The 18,160-nt window shown below is 39.6% G+C and overlaps 1 protein-coding gene across 8 annotated transcripts in view; it reads left to right on the top strand.

Annotated features, from left to right (window-relative positions):
- Positions 1 to 18,160, top strand: part of KIT (KIT proto-oncogene, receptor tyrosine kinase) — an 82,478-nt gene that overhangs the window by 33,967 nt on the left and 30,351 nt on the right. For 4 of the 8 annotated variants that reach the window (XM_054485794.2, XM_054485800.2, XM_054485798.2 and 1 more), the window contains exons 2-7: positions 3,379 to 3,648; positions 6,160 to 6,441; positions 7,507 to 7,643; positions 11,620 to 11,791; positions 14,999 to 15,188; positions 17,339 to 17,454. In XM_054485794.2, the coding sequence (XP_054341769.2) occupies positions 3,379 to 3,648; positions 6,160 to 6,441; positions 7,507 to 7,643; positions 11,620 to 11,791; positions 14,999 to 15,188; positions 17,339 to 17,454 (1,167 nt within the window). The remainder of the gene's footprint in view (positions 1 to 3,378; positions 3,649 to 6,159; positions 6,442 to 7,506; positions 7,644 to 11,619; positions 11,792 to 14,998; positions 15,189 to 17,338; positions 17,455 to 18,160) is intronic. The other 4 variants (XM_054485797.2, XM_054485802.2, XM_054485799.2 and 1 more) reach the window with 1 other exon arrangement.

Here is an 18,160-nt window from a genome sequence, read left to right as displayed (position 1 = left end):
TTTACAGATGAGAAACTGAGGGCAGAGTTGAGTAGGAACTTGCCTCAGGGTTACGCACTTAGTGGCAGAGCCAAGATGCAAGTCTAGGCAGTCCTAACTCAAGAGCCAAGCTCTCGCTTGGTATGCTAAAAGGCTTTCCTGCTTTTCTATGATAGCATGTATTAAAAACTATCCAGTCCTGTTTTAATCTCCTTGCATGTGTTACTTCACTTGATTCTCAGAAAAGCCCTATGAGATGAGGGTATTTTTATCCTCATTTTCCAGGTGTGGAAACTTGGACACAGAGTTAGGGTGATATGCCCATGTCACACAGCTAGACTTAGCTGCATTGGCCTGGTGTGTCTCAGGAAGTCAAGGATGTTTATTTGACTGGATTGTAATTATCTATATCCATCAGATCAACCCATGAGAAAATGGAATTGATTGAAATAGATTGCAGTATAAATTCTTTAAGAATTATTGGGTCAAATTTGCTATCAATATCATGCACATTCATTGGAAACTGTTCTTTTTTAAAAGGAATAAATAATATAAATAATAGCATCTCTATTTATTGCTGCCTCTGTTTTTATTATTTAGTGCTCTGTACAACTCTGAAAATAATCCTGGCCACTGCATGTCCATACTCTTGCTGCCACATTTAGATGCTGCACCTAGTGGACTCAACGTCTCACTCTATAGCCTTTATGACGTTGTTGCTGCCTAATAATATTTAATGCTTATAATTGGACTTATTGTCTTTTGATCTGGGGTGTACTTTGCTTGACATAATGGGGCTACAGTTGATGTCACCACAGGCAATATTTGGCTAATAAACAGGAATTGAGATTGGTCATCTATACACACACCTGCAGGAAACAATTTCCACCCTCCTATAAAGCACCTTCGGTCTGTCCCTACCCACAAGTGCTCTTCTTTCTATCTCACACGTGAGGGGGTCTCCTGTTTTCTTTACCTTTAAGCCTGGTTTGGCTACAGATCTCTATTTCTGTCTTGTACTGCCCAAGGGAGAGGTCTGCATTTGCAGCCTGTAGTCCTGGAGCAAACGACACTTGCCACTCAACTGAAATTGTACTTTAGAATTTCCAGCAGTCTCTTTGTAACCAGAGGGGTCTTTTGTTCATTCCCTGACATCTTACTGTGGCATCTGCCCTTAGAGCCACCACCCTGTCTGAAACTTTGTACTGCATTGCCTTCTTTGCCACTTAGCCTCTCTCCCTTTTCTTCCTGGTGGTTCTTTTTCTTAAATCTCTCATGACCCTTTCCTACACCCTCTTGGCTGGAAGAGCCCTTTAAGATCAGTGTTTAGTTGGTTCCTCAAACCCTTTTCTTTAATGATCTGATCTTGTTTTTTAACTTCACAAGGTGTCACTGGACCACCATCATCTGAATTCCAGGTCATAAGCAACCTACTGCTGAGAAGTCCCATTACTGGCCAGGTTGTACCTGTGAGCAAATTACACCTCTCATGTCCCCTCCCCTCAGAATATGCCCCCATCCCTTATCCTCAGCCATCCTGAACTTGTGTGGCTCACTCACATCAGTCCTCATCTGCAACCTTGCATATGGTGGCAGGGGACATAAATCTGATGTGCATGAACCATTCCCTTCACCATTCTGCAAGAGGTGACTGAGGGCCCCAGGGAATCTTGTTATCACACTGCCCCAGCCCACCTCACCTGGGGACCTTGCCTTCTGCCTCCTCACTGAGGTCTTCCCTGAGTCAACCTTTTGCTTTTTCATCCCGCTGATACGGCCTTCCTCTGACAATCTATGGTGTCTTTTCCTCTTTATTCTGAATTCCTCACTGTAGGTTCTCATTACTTCTGCCTGCGACCAGCATGTTTCACTCATTTCCTTGAATCTAGTTGATTCTCTGGGATCTCACTGTGCATGTCACTTCTCTGCTGAAAAACCTCGATTGAATCTATAGGGTCCCTGAGGTACTTTTCCAGAATTTACACCCAGAAGTTCAGGACCCTTGATGGATCTGGTTTCACTCCACATAGTTTCACCTGTCACGTGCCCTGTTTTTTAGCCAGGCTGGTTTCTGAATAACTCTAGAGGCTCTGTGCTCACTTCACTGCCAGCCCTTTCTTCATGCTGTCATCTTCTCCTCCTCCTCCTCCTTTGCCCTTATGATGTGATTACATTCCAGCCCACCTCTTGCTTTTTCTTCAGATTGTCAGTAAACCTCATAGCTATGTTTTACTTCAGTAGTTTGTTCTACTGTTTTTAGAGAGACACAGTCTCACTCTGTCACTCAGGCTGGAGCGCAGTGTCGCAATCACAGTTTGCTGCAGCCTCGACCTCCTGGGCTTAAGTGATCTCCCACCTCATCCTCCTGCCTCAGCCTCCCATGTAGCTGGGAATACAGGTGCCCACTACCATGCCCAGCTAATGTTTTTTCTAGTTTTTGTAGATGCGTTGGGCGGGGGGTCTCACTATGTTGCCCAAGCTGGTCTCGAACTCCTAGGCTCAAGCAGTCTTCCCACCGCAGCCTCCCAAAGTGCTGGGATTACAGGCGTGAGTCATGGCACCTGGCCAGCAGTTTGTTCTTTAAACCCTGAAATGTATGTTAGGACCATGTGTCACACTAGCATGGACTTTTCCCCAGCATCTAGCATGGTGCTTTTGTAGATGATAATTAATGAATAGGTATTTGAATACATGGAGGCATGCATGGCTGCATGAATTGGCTGTTGTAAAATTTCTAGGGTTCAGGTTTCATATTCAGAGCCTAAAGTTTGCATCTTTATAAACTAAATAGTTTCCTATCTAGGAAACCTATTTAGGCATTAGGGTGTTAAAACAGGTGTATCATTTTCTGCCCTAGTGTTTAGAGATTTGTGAATAGTTCTTCTTTTGATGAACATTGCCATGTAAAGAGAGTTATATAGAAATAACTGAATTCACACAGTTTTAAGGAAAAGCTATTCTATGTCATGGTCATGTATATTCTGCCAAAGAGAGTGACAGGCCAGTAGTTTTTTTTTTCCCCCCACCCATAGTGTGAGATTTTGTTTCTGTTGTTTCTAAGCTGGGTGTCTGCATGTCCACACTGCGAAGATGGCCCATATTCAGAATGAAAACTTGACCCAGTTGTATGTTCAGCACAGAGAAGGCTGGGGCATTCAGCACATCCTGGCTTGGGGACCAAATGTGACCCTCAGGATTAATTGAGGGTTGGAGAAAATAATTTTCTAGATGAACTTAAGAAATTTTAGACAGAACTCTCTTTTCAGCCATAAATAGCAGGGCAGCTTTGCCCTATTTTTATTGTAGAGTACACAGAAGATGGAACTCAGTATTGGAAGACGTGCTTTATTTCGCCAAGGAAGAAGATCATACTCAACATGATTCTGTTTTTCTTGGCAGGCTCTTCTCAACCATCTGCGAGTCCAGGGGAACCGTCTCCACCATCCATCCATCCAGCAAAATCAGAGTTAATAGTCCGCGTGGGCGATGAGATTAGGCTGTTATGCACTGATACGGGCTTTGTCAAATGGACTTTTGAGATCCTCGATGAAATGAATGAGAATAAGCAGAATGAATGGATCACAGAAAAGGCAGAAGCCACCAACACCGGCAAATACACCTGCACCAACAAACACGGCTTAAGCAGTTCCATTTATGTGTTTGTTAGAGGTAAATGCTTTGGCTTTCTGCAGTGCTGTGCCTTCGAGAATTTAATATCCTGCTCTTAATTTTGGATGACATATGGATGACTGAGCCATAGATAAAATATTTCTGGCTGGGTCTAGAAGGCCTAAAACACATGTTTCTTTACTGTTCTCTCCCATCTTTTGATATGATACATAGTGGCTTTGGGTATGGCCCCAGCTGGAGGACTGCAGGACTGTGATACTCTTCCTAATGAGATTACAGTAGGTTTAGCCCATTTGTGCTGGTGCTTTGAGTAAACCTTGAGAATCAATTAGGCCCTTTGGGAAAGCTGCATTTTAATACCTTGAGATACTAGATACTCCCACTTAGTAAAAACACTTCAGGGAACCGAAGGCCTCTCAAGGCCTAACCAGACCGACACTTCGAAAGATGTGGCCCACTCTTTAGGAGTAAATTTCAGAAAAATAATTTGGTCAGCTAAACATCCTATGTCTGTCATGGGTTCTTTGTAGAGTTGTCCATAGAAAAAAATGTGACCTCTTATAAACAAAAGAAAAATAAATATGGTAGTTGGAGTTCTATGCTTTATTTCCTGTGACAAGTTCAGTGATTTGTCTGTGATTTTGATAGCCTTGTCAAGAGTAAGCATGCTGGGCAGGGGTGTATCTTGTAGTTCATGTAAAAACCGATCCACTGGCAGCTTAAGGGACATATCCAAGTGACGGGAGGAGAAATAGAGTCCTATTTTCTAGTTCTGGGTGTCCCTGGACTGGGGCTGTCTTTGAAACAGGCCTGAGTGAGAGGCCTTATCCATGGTATTGTGAATGAATAATGGATACTTTTATTCTAGATTGGAGATCTTAGGTACCTCCTGAGTTCAGTTCCTCACTACAGTATTTGGATAAGATGATCTGTTCTGTCTTCCTTACGTAATTGTTAGGGAGCCAGGATGGTACAAATTCTAACATGCTCCATCAGGAGCGAATAAAGCTGACTCTAAAGCTTGACTGTGCCTCTCCACTTTATCGGTTGTCCTTTCTGAAGTAGGTAGCTGCAAAGAGATATACCCTGGTAAGTCACCACTTCGCCTCAGGGCATGCGTCTGTAATTGCTGAGCTAATCCATGTGCTGTTCTTTACATTCAGGAAGGTGTTCTGCAATTTCCAGGTGGCAATGAAGTATCATGACAATTGAATAAATGAGGAAAACTGTTGAATTGGTTAAATCACTCTAACAGGGCTCACAAACATTCTTTTTAGGGAAATTCATCTTCTGTATCTTGGAACTATCCTTAATTATAACAAATGTAAGATGTTTGAATACTTAAGTAATCTCTGTTACAGCAATGAAGGAAGGTGGGGCATCATTGTAGGAGCTAGACTCAAGTGACCTACAAAGAGTAGATAAAACAGTAACTAGCTATGGCCTGGGACCATCCATAGTTCAACCATCATGAGATCATTTATTTGCAGAATAAATTAGTAAGGCTTGGAGATGCATAATTTATCTTGGAAAACTTTTTTTCAAAATTGGTCAAGGTTAAGGATAAAACACAAACCTATTTCAATGATGTCAAGTTCATGCTTGTGAAACACCTGAGTTTCAGATGGAAAGGACAGTTTAAAAACAGATTTTAAATGTAATCTGTGGGCCTAACCATGTATCTGTATTATTACACTGCAGAGGGTGGCAGCATATTGTGTATATGGAATTAGGTTTGTCTGGCTTCTATAAGGCCCCAGTCAGCCTGAGCCCCTCCGAGTCTGTGCCTGGTGTCCTGTCATAAACACTAATAGTGTTCACTTTCACTCACAAGTGTCCTGGTGGGCTACGGTATTTGCCACAGCATTCCTGAAACTCACAAGCTCCCCTTGTGCATTTGAAATTATTTGATTTCCAGAAGCTACATTTACATGTTTCTTCAGAGGAATATGAATCAAGTGAGACTCAACTATCATGGGTACTGGGTGGCCTGGTGAGAGTTTTCTGGATTCTCTTTAGAAGCCGAAAGACTCTGGACCCTGGAAAGGGTCCTGCACCGAGTGGTTAGAAGGAGGAAGCCTTTCCTGCTCTCACTAGGAATCATCACACTGGCTTATTGGCAGATGATCTCTGGAGTTGTAATAAAGTTTTCCCAAAGTTTTAAGAGCTCAAATGTTGGTCTCTGTTGGACCTGGGTTTGAGTTCCAATCAGCCATTTCCAGGTCATGTCACTTTAGGAGGGTTGCTTTTATGACACCTCAGTTTCATCTATGAAATGGCAATAATGATAGACTGATCATGGGAGGGGCAATTTGAAGATTACATGAGATTAAGTGTAATGGTCCAAGCTTAGTGCGTGATACATGGAAAGCGTTTAATAAATGTTAATTCTCAATTGTACTAGATGGATAAATTTTGCTTTTGTTTACACAGAAAAAAGCAGCCATTTGGGCCACTAGTCATGAAAGGCAACATATTAGATCTTTTAAAAAGTGTTTTCAGTGTCTGTGACCGGCCATTCCAACTACTAATTTTGGATTGCTTCTATAGATCCTGCCAAGCTTTTCCTTGTTGACCGCTCCTTGTATGGGAAAGAAGACAACGACACGCTGGTCCGCTGTCCTCTCACAGACCCAGAAGTGACCAATTATTCCCTCAAGGGGTGCCAGGGGAAGCCTCTTCCCAAGGACTTGAGGTTTGTTCCTGACCCCAAGGCGGGCATCATGATCAAAAGTGTGAAACGCGCCTACCATCGGCTCTGTCTGCATTGTTCCGCGGACCAGGAGGGCAAGTCAGTGCTGTCGGAAAAATTCATCCTGAAAGTGAGGCCAGGTACTGGCTCTTTCTTATCTGCCTCTGGGAGTTGAGAACTCACTTATCTAAAGAAGACTTCTCTTCTTGTTGGTCCACCTTAGTGTAGTCAATCCAGGGAGCTGGCTGTTCATAGTTCCCCTAGCTTCAAAAAATGTCATCTGCTTTTGAGTTTGTTTATTTCATGGTCCTGACCCTGTGTGGCAGTTCCATGACTGCCTCTCATAGAGGTGAATGTATCTGCCATAGATTGGCATTTAGACTGGACTGACTTAAGTCAGCCCAAAGTTTCATAATTGCATCAAGTACTCCTTCCAAGGGAAACCCATTGGGTAGCTTGAATTACGTTGGTTGAAAAGATTAGCATGCAGATGATTCATTCTTTGATTTACTATTGACATATGAATTGGCTTTCCCTTCAGCTGATCAATTGCAATACATCCTCAAACTGTTTGAGATCTGAGAAGGAAAATTCCAGTTGACTGTGGAACTTGTTATGGTTGTGCCATTATGTAGAATAGTTCGTTAGCTGGAAGATAATCTAGGTTTTAAATCTCAGAGATCATCTAATTCAACACCAGTTGGCATTCAGCTATTGAGTACAGTTTTTATTAAGGCTTTTGAAAAAGGATACTTATTGAAATTAGGGAAAATTTGATTATTTAAAACCTGGGATTTCCAGAGGTGAGCAGGGTAGGATTTGCATGAGAAAGACGCCTGTTTGCTTAAAAGAATATAAGTAGTTGTTGGTCACATCCTCATGACACCATCAAGGTTGTCTGAAGTAAAGATTAAAGCGGCTTCCCTATGCTAGGGCTTCTACTTGGTTTGGAAAAAGCATTTTCCAGAAGCATTATAATCTCACAGTGGGCATTTCTGCCTTTTTCACTCAATTTACTTGAAGGATGCGTGATTTAATTGCTGATACCTTCAGATATGCAAGTAGTACAGATAGGTTAGCACCATGCTTTGTATTTTATTTAAAAGATGACACAGTAAGCTGTACACATTTGAGGAGAAATGGTAAATCAGAATTTCATGCTATAATACAAATTATTTGAGGGGCCACATTTCTTTTCATTCTAGCCTTCAAAGCTGTGCCTGTTGTGTCTGTGTCCAAAGCAAGCTATCTTCTTAGGGAAGGGGAAGAATTCACAGTGACGTGCACAATAAAAGATGTGTCTAGTTCTGTGTACTCAACGTGGAAAAGAGAAAACAGTCAGGTGAGTGAATTGCTTCATTCTTCTCAACATATTGTTCTGTCTCTGTGGGAGATGATAAGTTTTCTCTTTCAGAAGAGTCTGTCCTGAAACTGCCTCGGCTAGTGTGTCTGTCAGAGGTGGATTGTCTGGGAGAGTGTTAGGATTGCATATTTCCCCCTTTCATACCTCCACATGGAGATATATACATTTATTATTAGTAACAAATAAATTTCATTTTATACATTTATTTTGAGAAACTTGAGAGAACTTCAGATTCATGTTATTACTTCATGCTGTTTCTTTGAAAAACTCTGTTAGGGACTTAAAAAACATGGTTAACTGCATGAATACTTTGATTTAAAGCTATTGTTGATACTGTTTAGGCCAGACTATTTAAAATATTGAAAAGAGTTGCCACTTCCATACTTAAAAAGAATAGACAGTCTCAGATATTCACCAGAAAACCCTTCCCTCGCCCACAAATTGGCCTATCCATTTGAAGATGGGTTTCTTTTTGTAAGGATCTGATTTCCTCCTTTGAGGCTGGTTACCTGAGATTAAGTTGCTAATGGTTTTCTATTTGTTTTAGTCACTATTAATAAAATTGTTACCTTTAGTCTGAAACATCTGGGCATGCTTACGTTCCCATTCATTTAACAAACGCATATTCAATGCCATTATACCTCAGATATTGGGTTAGGCATATCTTAAATAAATTTTAGCTAGTTATTGAAATTTTCTCCCTACTCAAAGAGCAGAGTTTTTACACTGTCTTAATTTCCAAATACTTTGCTTTAAACTTCTCATTGACCAAGTTTTCAGTAATTTTTGTTTGAGTAGTCTTGACCATCTAGTTAATTAGCTATCACAGTGGTTTTTATTCATTACACATGCATGCATTACATTGGAAAAAAGAAATACTATATTTTCTTTCTCCTCCTCTTCCTCCTCCTGCCCCATGTTCAACATTGGCAATTTTATGCCTGTTTAAAAAACTCTTTGCTAAACAAATAACCATGGTGATTGCCGTAATGCAGAGACATTGTGATGATATTCATGTAGACCTGTGATGGATGATATCTTGCTAAATGAAGCCTGCCATTGACTGGTAGAATGCATTGTACCATAGACTTATTCTTTCAAACCAATGACTCAGAGAAACATTTTAGTTTTTGTATCACATAATGTAATAAAAACAATAGCTTATGTATGGATTTTTGTCTAACCTTACAGAATACAATCTCATATTAATTGGCTTTCTATAATCCTTGATTTCAGATGAGAGAACAATTTAGACTGGGTGTGCATTTGAGCCTCTGTATAACTTGAACATTACCCTTTTTTGAGATGAGAAATTAAATTGCCCCAGGCAGTTTTGTTCTGAACCATTTTTCCCAGGAGCCCTGCATGCCATTCCCAATTAATCCACTGGTGCTGGTAGATAAGGCTTCAGTGTTAGAAGCTCTTTGGGGAAATCCCAGTGTGCACCTCCAAGGGTTAAGGAAAACCAAATCACGTGCAAACAATATGTGATGTGTGACTTGCAGATGGGGCTCATGGCTGTCTGCCAAGGTTCACCCATGAATCTTTTATTGATATCTTTTGGCCTAATTTGGAATACTATTAGCACTATCAAATTATTTAAAAATCCATAGTATTTTATTCTGACCCTTTGGAATAAGTTTAACTCACGATGTAATTTAGGGTAAAATGACTTTTTAGCATTGTTGCCATTGTTTAAGCGCAAGGGAGTCTTGGAGTTTGTTCAATACTGTTAATCTTGGTTGGTTAGCTTTCTTAATTCCTCTAAACCCTCACATTTTTACTTGCTTGTAATCAGAATCTTTGATAGTATCCTAAATTATGGGCTTTGGGTTTGGATGTTCATGCTGCATCTCTTATGACTGCACTATTCCTTTCGGCGCTGACAAGTTCAGAGTTCCTGTTTGAGTTCTGTTGTGGACTCTTGGGCTCTTGAAAGAACTAGAAGGAAGATACCTTAAATTGAGACTTTGATATGTTATCTGTCCATTGTCACTCTGCCTTTGTGGAGAAGTCTGTGAAACTATGAACTGGGAAAAGCCAGTTTGAAAGTGTTGCTTCACCTTGCTCTTACATCTTCTTGACAATTGATCTTATGCTGTGTAAATGGTAGATTTCTGCCAATTATTAGAAGACTCTCTTAGAAGGAGGTAGTAGGAAATCTGCATAGTGTTACAAACTAGAAAAGCCTTTAAAGATAGTTTTGTTCCCACATACCCTTTTAGAAACAAAAGTTAAGACTAGTGACGCTCTTGACTTACCTGAGATCTCACGATTAGTTAACAGCAAAGCAGGTTTCTGATCTTTTTAGTTTGAAACATTCAGCTTCAGCAGTCAACTTTTATGTGTGGTTACTTTAATGTAAAAATATTTGTAAAACCATAATAACATTAAAAAATAGGTATAATCCCACCATCATAGATAGCAATGCTGTGTAATAGAAATATATGAACCTTATATATAATTTTAAATTTTCTAGTAGGCACATTACAAAAAATAAAAAAGGTAAAATTGATTTTAATAATGTATTTTATTTGACTCAGTGCGTCTAAAATATTATTTCATAAGGTAATGAACATAAAAATTACTAATTAGGTGTTTTACATTTTTTTAAAAACTAAGTCTTCAAAATCCAGGACATATTTTATATTTACAACACAACTTACTTTGGACTACCAGATTTCAAATGCTTAGTAGTCCCAAGTGTCTAGTCCTTATAAATGCTATATAGTCTGCATTTTTTCATATTTTTTTCTCTTTTCCCCTATACATATGTATTATCACATGATTGCAATTTTAAGGTACATTCAATTTGTGCTTTTTAAGTAGGTAAACACCTCTCTTATAGTCATAATGCTATACTTGATATACATTTAGGTTGTTTCTGAGTTTTTACCACAACCAACATGTTGGAGCTTTTATTTTCTGTTGAGCAATTTCCTTGAGTTAAATTTGCTGCAGTTGATCAGAGGGTATGAACATCCTGGTAAGCTCCTTTCCAGAAGGATTTTTCTGATTTATAATACTGTCAGATACTTTAACTCTATTAGGTTTACCAAAGCCTCGCCAAGGAATCACCCTTGATCTCATTCCATGTCAATATTAGCTCCTTTTACTTTAATTGGTTGTTTTTTTTCCCCATTGTAATAGGAGTGTGTGTACATTACAGAAGATTTGGAAGATGCAGAAAGCTATATTCGACTTTCTTTAATCTTTTCAGAAAGCTGCTGTAGCTTATGTTATGGTTTCCCCATGACTTTTTAAATACAAGAAATCTCTCCATGTCTTGTCTGCAGACAAAAAATGAGTGAGATGGTGATATCACAAGGGTAAATTCACAACCTTTTCTTTTCAGCTCATGCTTAAATAATTTGGGCCTTGTTCTTAGATGTTTCTTATACCTTGGAACTCCCTTCAGTAGTTCACAAGATTCTTCTGGGTGAGAACTGCAGGATGAGTTTCCAAGCTAGTTGTTGACGTTGTGATTCTGTTTTCATTCTTACAAATAATAAATTTTAATGAAATAGAACATTATTGTTATTAGCAATGTGTTCGCTCTTAGTCGTTGGGACATAGAATAGAAAAAGATATAACAGGACATGATGAAAATATGCTGACTCATATTACAAAATATCAGTATCCCATAATATTTCATAGATAGCAACTTTTAAAATTTAGCATTGCATAGAATTTGGAATTATACATCCTAGGGTTAAGAAATGAATTTTCATTTTTTTCCCAATCGTTAATAATGACTGTCTTTCAACATAATCCTGTAATATGAAGTGTTCCAATGACAGACTTGTCATGATGCTTTATTATTCTTACTTAAGTAGTGTATAATGAAAGCTAATATGGAGAAGTTAATTGCTGCTATTTTTAATTTATCTAGGAAAGATTCTGAATATAAATTACATGGTAATCTTCATTTTTTTTTCCCCTTTTCTGAAACCAGCAGACTAAACTACAGGAGAAATATAATAGCTGGCATCACGGTGACTTCAATTATGAACGTCAGGCAACGTTGACTATCAGTTCAGCGAGAGTTAATGATTCTGGAGTGTTCATGTGTTATGCCAATAATACTTTTGGATCAGCAAATGTCACAACAACCTTGGAAGTAGTAGGTAAATACCTCTATGGGAATGTTTAAATTACTGGCAGTAGTGAAAGAAGAAATTATTAGATAGTTTCCTTTTTATGTAAATGGAATGTTGAACAGATTCTTAGAATTTTGTTATCACTGAATGAATGAATGAAAATTATCATTGTAGCCTCTTGCAATGAAAGCACAAAACCAAATTCTACCAGTTTAGTGGAGGAAAGTGGAAAGCTGTTACTAAAATTGTTCAAACCTGTTATTCTCTGTGCACCCCACCCTCCTTTCCCCACCAAACAAAACATAAGTTGAGATTTTTCAAAAATGCTAGTGCTCGCTGAATGACTTGAGTTTGGAAATGGATGTAGAATTTATCAAAGAGCACAAATGCTTAGAGCCTGAAGTATTTCTCTGAAACTTTTGGTAGGGGCTCTGCCCCTTGGTTTATTGTTTTGCCACTCATCAGATCTAGTTCCTTGTAGTAAGGACTGAACTGGACTTTTCCTCCCTAGTATGCCCTACCTCCTTATCTCACCTGTTCTCTAAGCATAAAGATTATAGCATAAACCTTCAGGAAGGAGTGCCATTGGGACACAGGTCATTGGTTCTACAGAGCATAAACTACAACATGGTAATCTGTCCCCAGACCCCATCATATCTGGTATGCACAATTGGTTTAGCCTTACCTTCTCTACTCTAGAAATTTCACTAAATATTTATTTTCCAAGCATCTTTATTTAAAGAGAGCAGAGCATAGTGAGTTTCTTCATGCTTTTGATTTACTGAGAATAATAATTATTTTAAAATTACTTTGTTTACAATTTCTTTTGAGTATTGTTTGAATTTAATACATTTTTCTGTCTTTTTAGTACAACCATATTCCTAGTGCTTGACTTTCATTAAATACTTCTAGGGTGGCAAAATTCTTTATCAAGAACAATAATAAAGTGATGCGGTATTTGTTTTCATCTCTTTCCCCGCCTCACCAAATTTCTTCAATAATTTATGTAGCAGTATTAAAGCTTTGTGATTACCCCACAATAATCTCATAAAATTTTGGCGTTTCTGCCCATGTTATAATGGAAAGTTTCTCCCCAGACTGAACATGGAAAAGATACTTTACTTGCAATTATAGTCAGCACACAGAAAGTGTACTACTTTGTTCCTAAACATGATCGTGAACCATTTATTAATTTGAATGGAAGGCTATGCTTTTAAAATATTAAACTCCATAAGCACTAATTTGCTAAGTTGATTAGGGAGCATGTTGATATATCAGCTTCAGCTCCAGAAAGCAATTAGTAAGGATGTTTTGAGAACATTGTTGTATGTAATCGGATTTTTAAAATCTATTCATCGGTTTCCAAGAATTATCACTGTATGACTGGAAGGACTTGTGGCTGTGAAACCTGAATCTGGTTTTGTGTTGTTTTGAGAATGGGTTGAGGTGGAACAGGAACAGGAGGAGACAAACAGAAAAGTAATTTTTTAGTGGCTGGGAGGAGGATTTGGATCCATGATAGAGTGATGAAGAGAACAAGGCTTTGGTATCACTCTTTTTTTAAGAAATAATTTTTTTATTGTATATTTTTAACATACACAACATGATGTTATGGGGTACATATAGATAGTAAAAAGATTACTATAGTGAAGCAAATTAATGTATTCATCATCTCACAAAGTTACCCTTTCTTTGTTTTTGGTTTTGTGATAAGAGCTGTTAACATTTTACCTGGTTTTGAATTGGAGGCTCTGCCTGTAATGTAATCCCAGCACTTTGGGAGGCTGAGGCGGGCAGATCTCTTAAGCCCAGGAGTTTGAAACCAGCCTGAGCAACATGGCGAAACCCCATTTTTACAAAAAATACAAAAATTAGCCGGGCGTGGTGCCACAGGCCTGAGTTGCAGCTACTTGGGAGGCTGAGGCAGGAGGATTACTTGAGCCCAGGAAGTCGAGGCTTTAGTGAGCTGTGATTGTGCCACTGTGCTCCAGCCTGGGCAACAGAGGGATACCCTGTTTCAAACAAAACAAAACAAAAGATTAAGTGTCACAATTATTAAGTAAAAGGTATGCTAAAGTACTTAAAGCAGTTCTTAGCACATAGTAAGCACATAAATGGTGGCCATAAAAATAATGTTAGCAATTACTTTATTGCTCTCTTTTTCAAGATCTTTTTTATATTATTATATAACCTTTTCTAAGGACTCCATTATTTATTTAACCAGTTTTCTATCTTGCCATTTTATATTATAATAGCTTATAATAGTGTAAATAGCACTTTTGTTTTTGGCCTGTAGCTATCTATCTCATTTTAAGAAGAGTTCTCAAATGGAAATTACAAGATTTAATCAAGGAATAGATAATTTAAAAAAAGTCTATATTGCTAAATGCTTCCTAAAAGAATTGTGCCAATTTACAGTGTGTAATTCAGCATGCTACTTTTACCACACTTGCAAAATTATTGAGTTTAGTTAAAATTAGTTTTGCTATTTTTAATAAGTGAAAATTGATGTCTTATTTTAATTACTAGTTTAGCTAAACATTTTTTCTACATTTTATTCTCCTCTTTTTCCTGTTACATTAATTGTTTTACTATATAGACATTTAAAAATATTAACGGATTTAAATTTGTCTTCTATGATGTTTTTCTTCTGTTACTTCTAAAAAGCCTAGGAACTTCCCCTCTGTAGAAGTTTCATAGGAGTCAATTGTTATTTAGTTAAAAATAACATTTTATTGTTAAAATGCTCTTTGATTTATCTGTGATATATAAGAAGACCTAAGGTTATTTTTCTTCAAATACTAAAGAACATTCTTTGAACATTTTTATTAAACATTAGGGCTCTCTTTTTTTCCCTTAATTTATGACACCTTATCACATATATAATTATATTGGGTCTGTGTATGAACTCACTATTTATTCCAAATACTTTTAACCTAATAAACATCAAGACTAGTAGATTTAGAAGACTTTTAAGATGGTGATAGATCTTTAAGAGAATTGCTTAAGAGACAGAGATGGGAGAATCAGTATTTCAAATGTGTATCCTTTCTCACTTGTGACAGTGATTCTACAAGAGCAAAATAAAATGAAAAATGGCTAGTTAAAATTCTCTTATTGCCAATTAATACTGGAAATCAACCAATTATCTTTGTAATTCCAAGATGAGGTTCTGTTTTTTTGTCCAGTAGTTGTAGATAATGGTTTCTTTCTGTCTTATTTCATTCTAATTAGATAAAGGATTCATTAATATCTTCCCCATGATAAACACTACAGTATTTGTAAACGATGGAGAAAATGTAGATTTGATTGTTGAATATGAGGCATTCCCCAGACCTGAACACCAGCACTGGATCTATATGAACAGAACCTTCACTGATAAATGGGAAGATTATCCCAAGTCTGAGAATGAAAGTAATATCAGGTAAGAAACGACCCTTGTCCTGGGGGATTACACATTACCCCCTTTTCCACTGGGCTTATCAGATCTTATTTCTGTAACCCGTAAATCCACGAGAAGATACCTGGTAAAGAAGAAAGTCTGGGGCTGCCTCCTATGTCCTCATCCTAGTATTCCATTTTGTTGTGTGTTTAGAGCATGCACACTCTTGCACACGCATGCACACACACACACCTGTGTGCCTCAGTTTTCTCACTTGTAAAATGGAGGACAGTTTTCTAGAGATCTGAGCTTAGCTCAAAGCAGTAACTGGCATGTACTCGGGATACAGCAAGTCTCTTCAGAGAAAAAGGGAAGTTAGTACCTATAATTGTTTCTTAAAGCTGTAAGAAACCTAAGAGCCAAATAGCTTCGCTTCAGGCAGTGAACCCATGTTCTTTTACACTAGACCTCTCATTTGATCCTCAAAACATTATAGTAAAAATAGTAGCAATAGTAATACTTCAGGTAAGACATAAGTGCTTTTTTCTGAAGCATGGGTCTAAGTACTTTACATGTATTCACCCACTGACCTGAAGCCTCACAGACTTTGTGAGTAGACATTCTTATTTCCCACCGTTTTTATAGAAGAGGAGACAGAGGTACAGAGGGGTGAAGTAATTTGACCAAGACCGAATGGCTAATAAGGGCTAAGTGCCTGGATAGGGTTTTGCTTTATTTTTCCATTCAGGACTGTTGACTGTTGGAAAAATACGGGTGAGAGATGATAGCGTCCCGGGCCAAGGACTAAAGATTGGAAGGAAGAGGATAGATTTGGGAGGTCTCCAGGTGATTGAGAGGCCAGGAGAGGCAGGGAGGAGTTGAAGATGCCTTTAGGTTGGGTGGTGAGAGACCATACCATTCAGGGAGAGGAGGAGGAGGAGGGGGAGGGGCAAGTTTCTGAGGAAAGACAGTGACCTTGGTTTGGGGTTTGTTGGATTTGAGATTGATAGTGGGATCTTGAGTGGGATTGTTCAGGTAGGAAGTATCTTTTGTCAAACACCCTAGAAGCAGAGCCTGAGACAGGGATTCTGAGGCAAGTGACTTATGCAGGGAGAGACTGACCAGGGAGTAGGGGAAGAGGTATGGGAGGGAAAGGAGGCAAGTAAGGATGTGCCTCAGATGACTCCAAGCCTCAGTCTTATGCAGGAGCTGAGCGGGGCTTTTGCACCTCTCCAGCTATCAGTCACTTACTGGCTGCAGACCTGGCTGCACGGTCAACTTCTTCCAAGGATCACGCAAGGGCAATCCTTGGGAGAAGTCTGCAGGCAAGTGTTTGGGGGCATGAAAGTAGCTCTGTAGAGGAGACATGGTACAGAGAACCCTGCCCTGGAAGTAAAGACGTGAAGGTTGTGAGCCAGCAGCCAGCAGCTCAGTGTGAGAGAGTGGGCTGCCCAGGGAGCTTGCATAGTGTGAGAGTCGGAACACCGCCTATGGCAAGTTGGTGTTGTGGCCCATGTGGATCATGTGGGTCGTGTGGGTCGTGGGCTGCCCAGGGTGATGACACATGTACATCGGAGACCCTGCCAGTAACCCCGACAGGGTTGTAGGGTGCTCAGTGTACACAGCCCTATATGGCGGTCCTGCAAGAAGTCAGAAGCTTGAGTGGCAAATACTGCCAGGAGCACTGAGAAGTCTCCAGGGTGGAGGAAAACCAGGAGATGGGGGTGTTGCAAGAAGGAAGGTGAGCAGGGTGGACCTCGCTGAGGGCCGAGTGTCTGTGTGAGGGCAGTGAGCATGTGCGTGCAGGGCAGGCGAGTTCAGGACACTGTGGAGAGCAGGCTCCTGCAGCACCATGGGCAGGGGAGGAAGTGGTATGGGGACAGCCCAGGGTGGTGGGGGAAGTGGGGAGAGGGGAGGCGGTGGGCCAGTGGAGAGGCTGCAGCCTCTGTCAGGTTGCCTTTGTGCTTAACCTTTCCCCACTCTGTGGTCTCTCACAACAGGCGTTGGTCCCAGATGGAATATGTGTGTGCATGTGTGTGTATTTGTTAAGGTGGATTTTGCTGATACTTACTGAATTAAATGAGTTCTATTTTTCCTCAAACAGGCATAGATTTCCAGGTAGAAACTGAAAAAGACATGCCTTCCAAGGCAGGCTATCCACAGGTGATTGACTAATTGTCTTTTCTTTGTAGATACGTAAGTGAACTTCATCTAACCAGATTAAAAGGCACCGAAGGAGGCACTTACACATTCCTAGTGTCCAATTCTGACGTCAATGCTTCCATAGCATTTAATGTTTATGTGAATAGTAAGTAACATGAAGGGGCTCCTTATCTTTTAATTTTTTATTCTTTTAAAGTTGTGGCTCGTGTTTGTAACAGCTGCAAGGACTCAACTTGTGTACTATGTAAATAACGTTTCATGATAATCTTGACCTTCACAGAGACTTCGTGGTTTGGTGGTTAGAGTGTGTCAAAAAACCAGTTCCTTGTCCTACATTTCACTGATCACATGACCTTGTAGAAGTTGCTCAAATTCTTCATGTTGCCTTTGAAGTAAACAGAGGAGCCATAGAAGTTGAACATACAGTTGTTTGAGGGAAAATGTATTATTATTGATTGTTGGAATGGGGGGCTAGTGGTTGAATAGGAGCTGAATTACTGCGTTAGGTAGGAAAGAGATGCTATCGAGCCCTGACGTGATTTCTTTGTTCAGTGCTGTCTCTTTTGAGGCTGTGATGTTATTTGTGTTTAGATTGTTCTTCCACTGAGACAGATGCAATACTGACAGGCCCATGGCTCACTACTGAATACCATGTGGTATGTGGGAGAAGGTAGCAGATGGTTTAGGATGGGAGATGGCCATGACCATGGGCACCTGAGCACCCGAGTCCTGCACTGCTGGGGTCCTACCGACCCCACTCCTACAGCCCACCATGTCTTAGAGAAACGTCTGCTCTGAAGTTGAGGCCAAGGGTGCCCGATCATGAGCTGGAGCTTTTGCCAAGTGCAGGG

This window comes from Pongo pygmaeus, chromosome 3, assembly GCF_028885625.2.
Source record: "Pongo pygmaeus isolate AG05252 chromosome 3, NHGRI_mPonPyg2-v2.0_pri, whole genome shotgun sequence".
NCBI lineage: Eukaryota > Metazoa > Chordata > Mammalia > Primates > Hominidae > Pongo > Pongo pygmaeus.
Note: the sequence above shows the minus strand (reverse complement) of the source record. Positions and strands in the feature narration are given on the sequence as shown.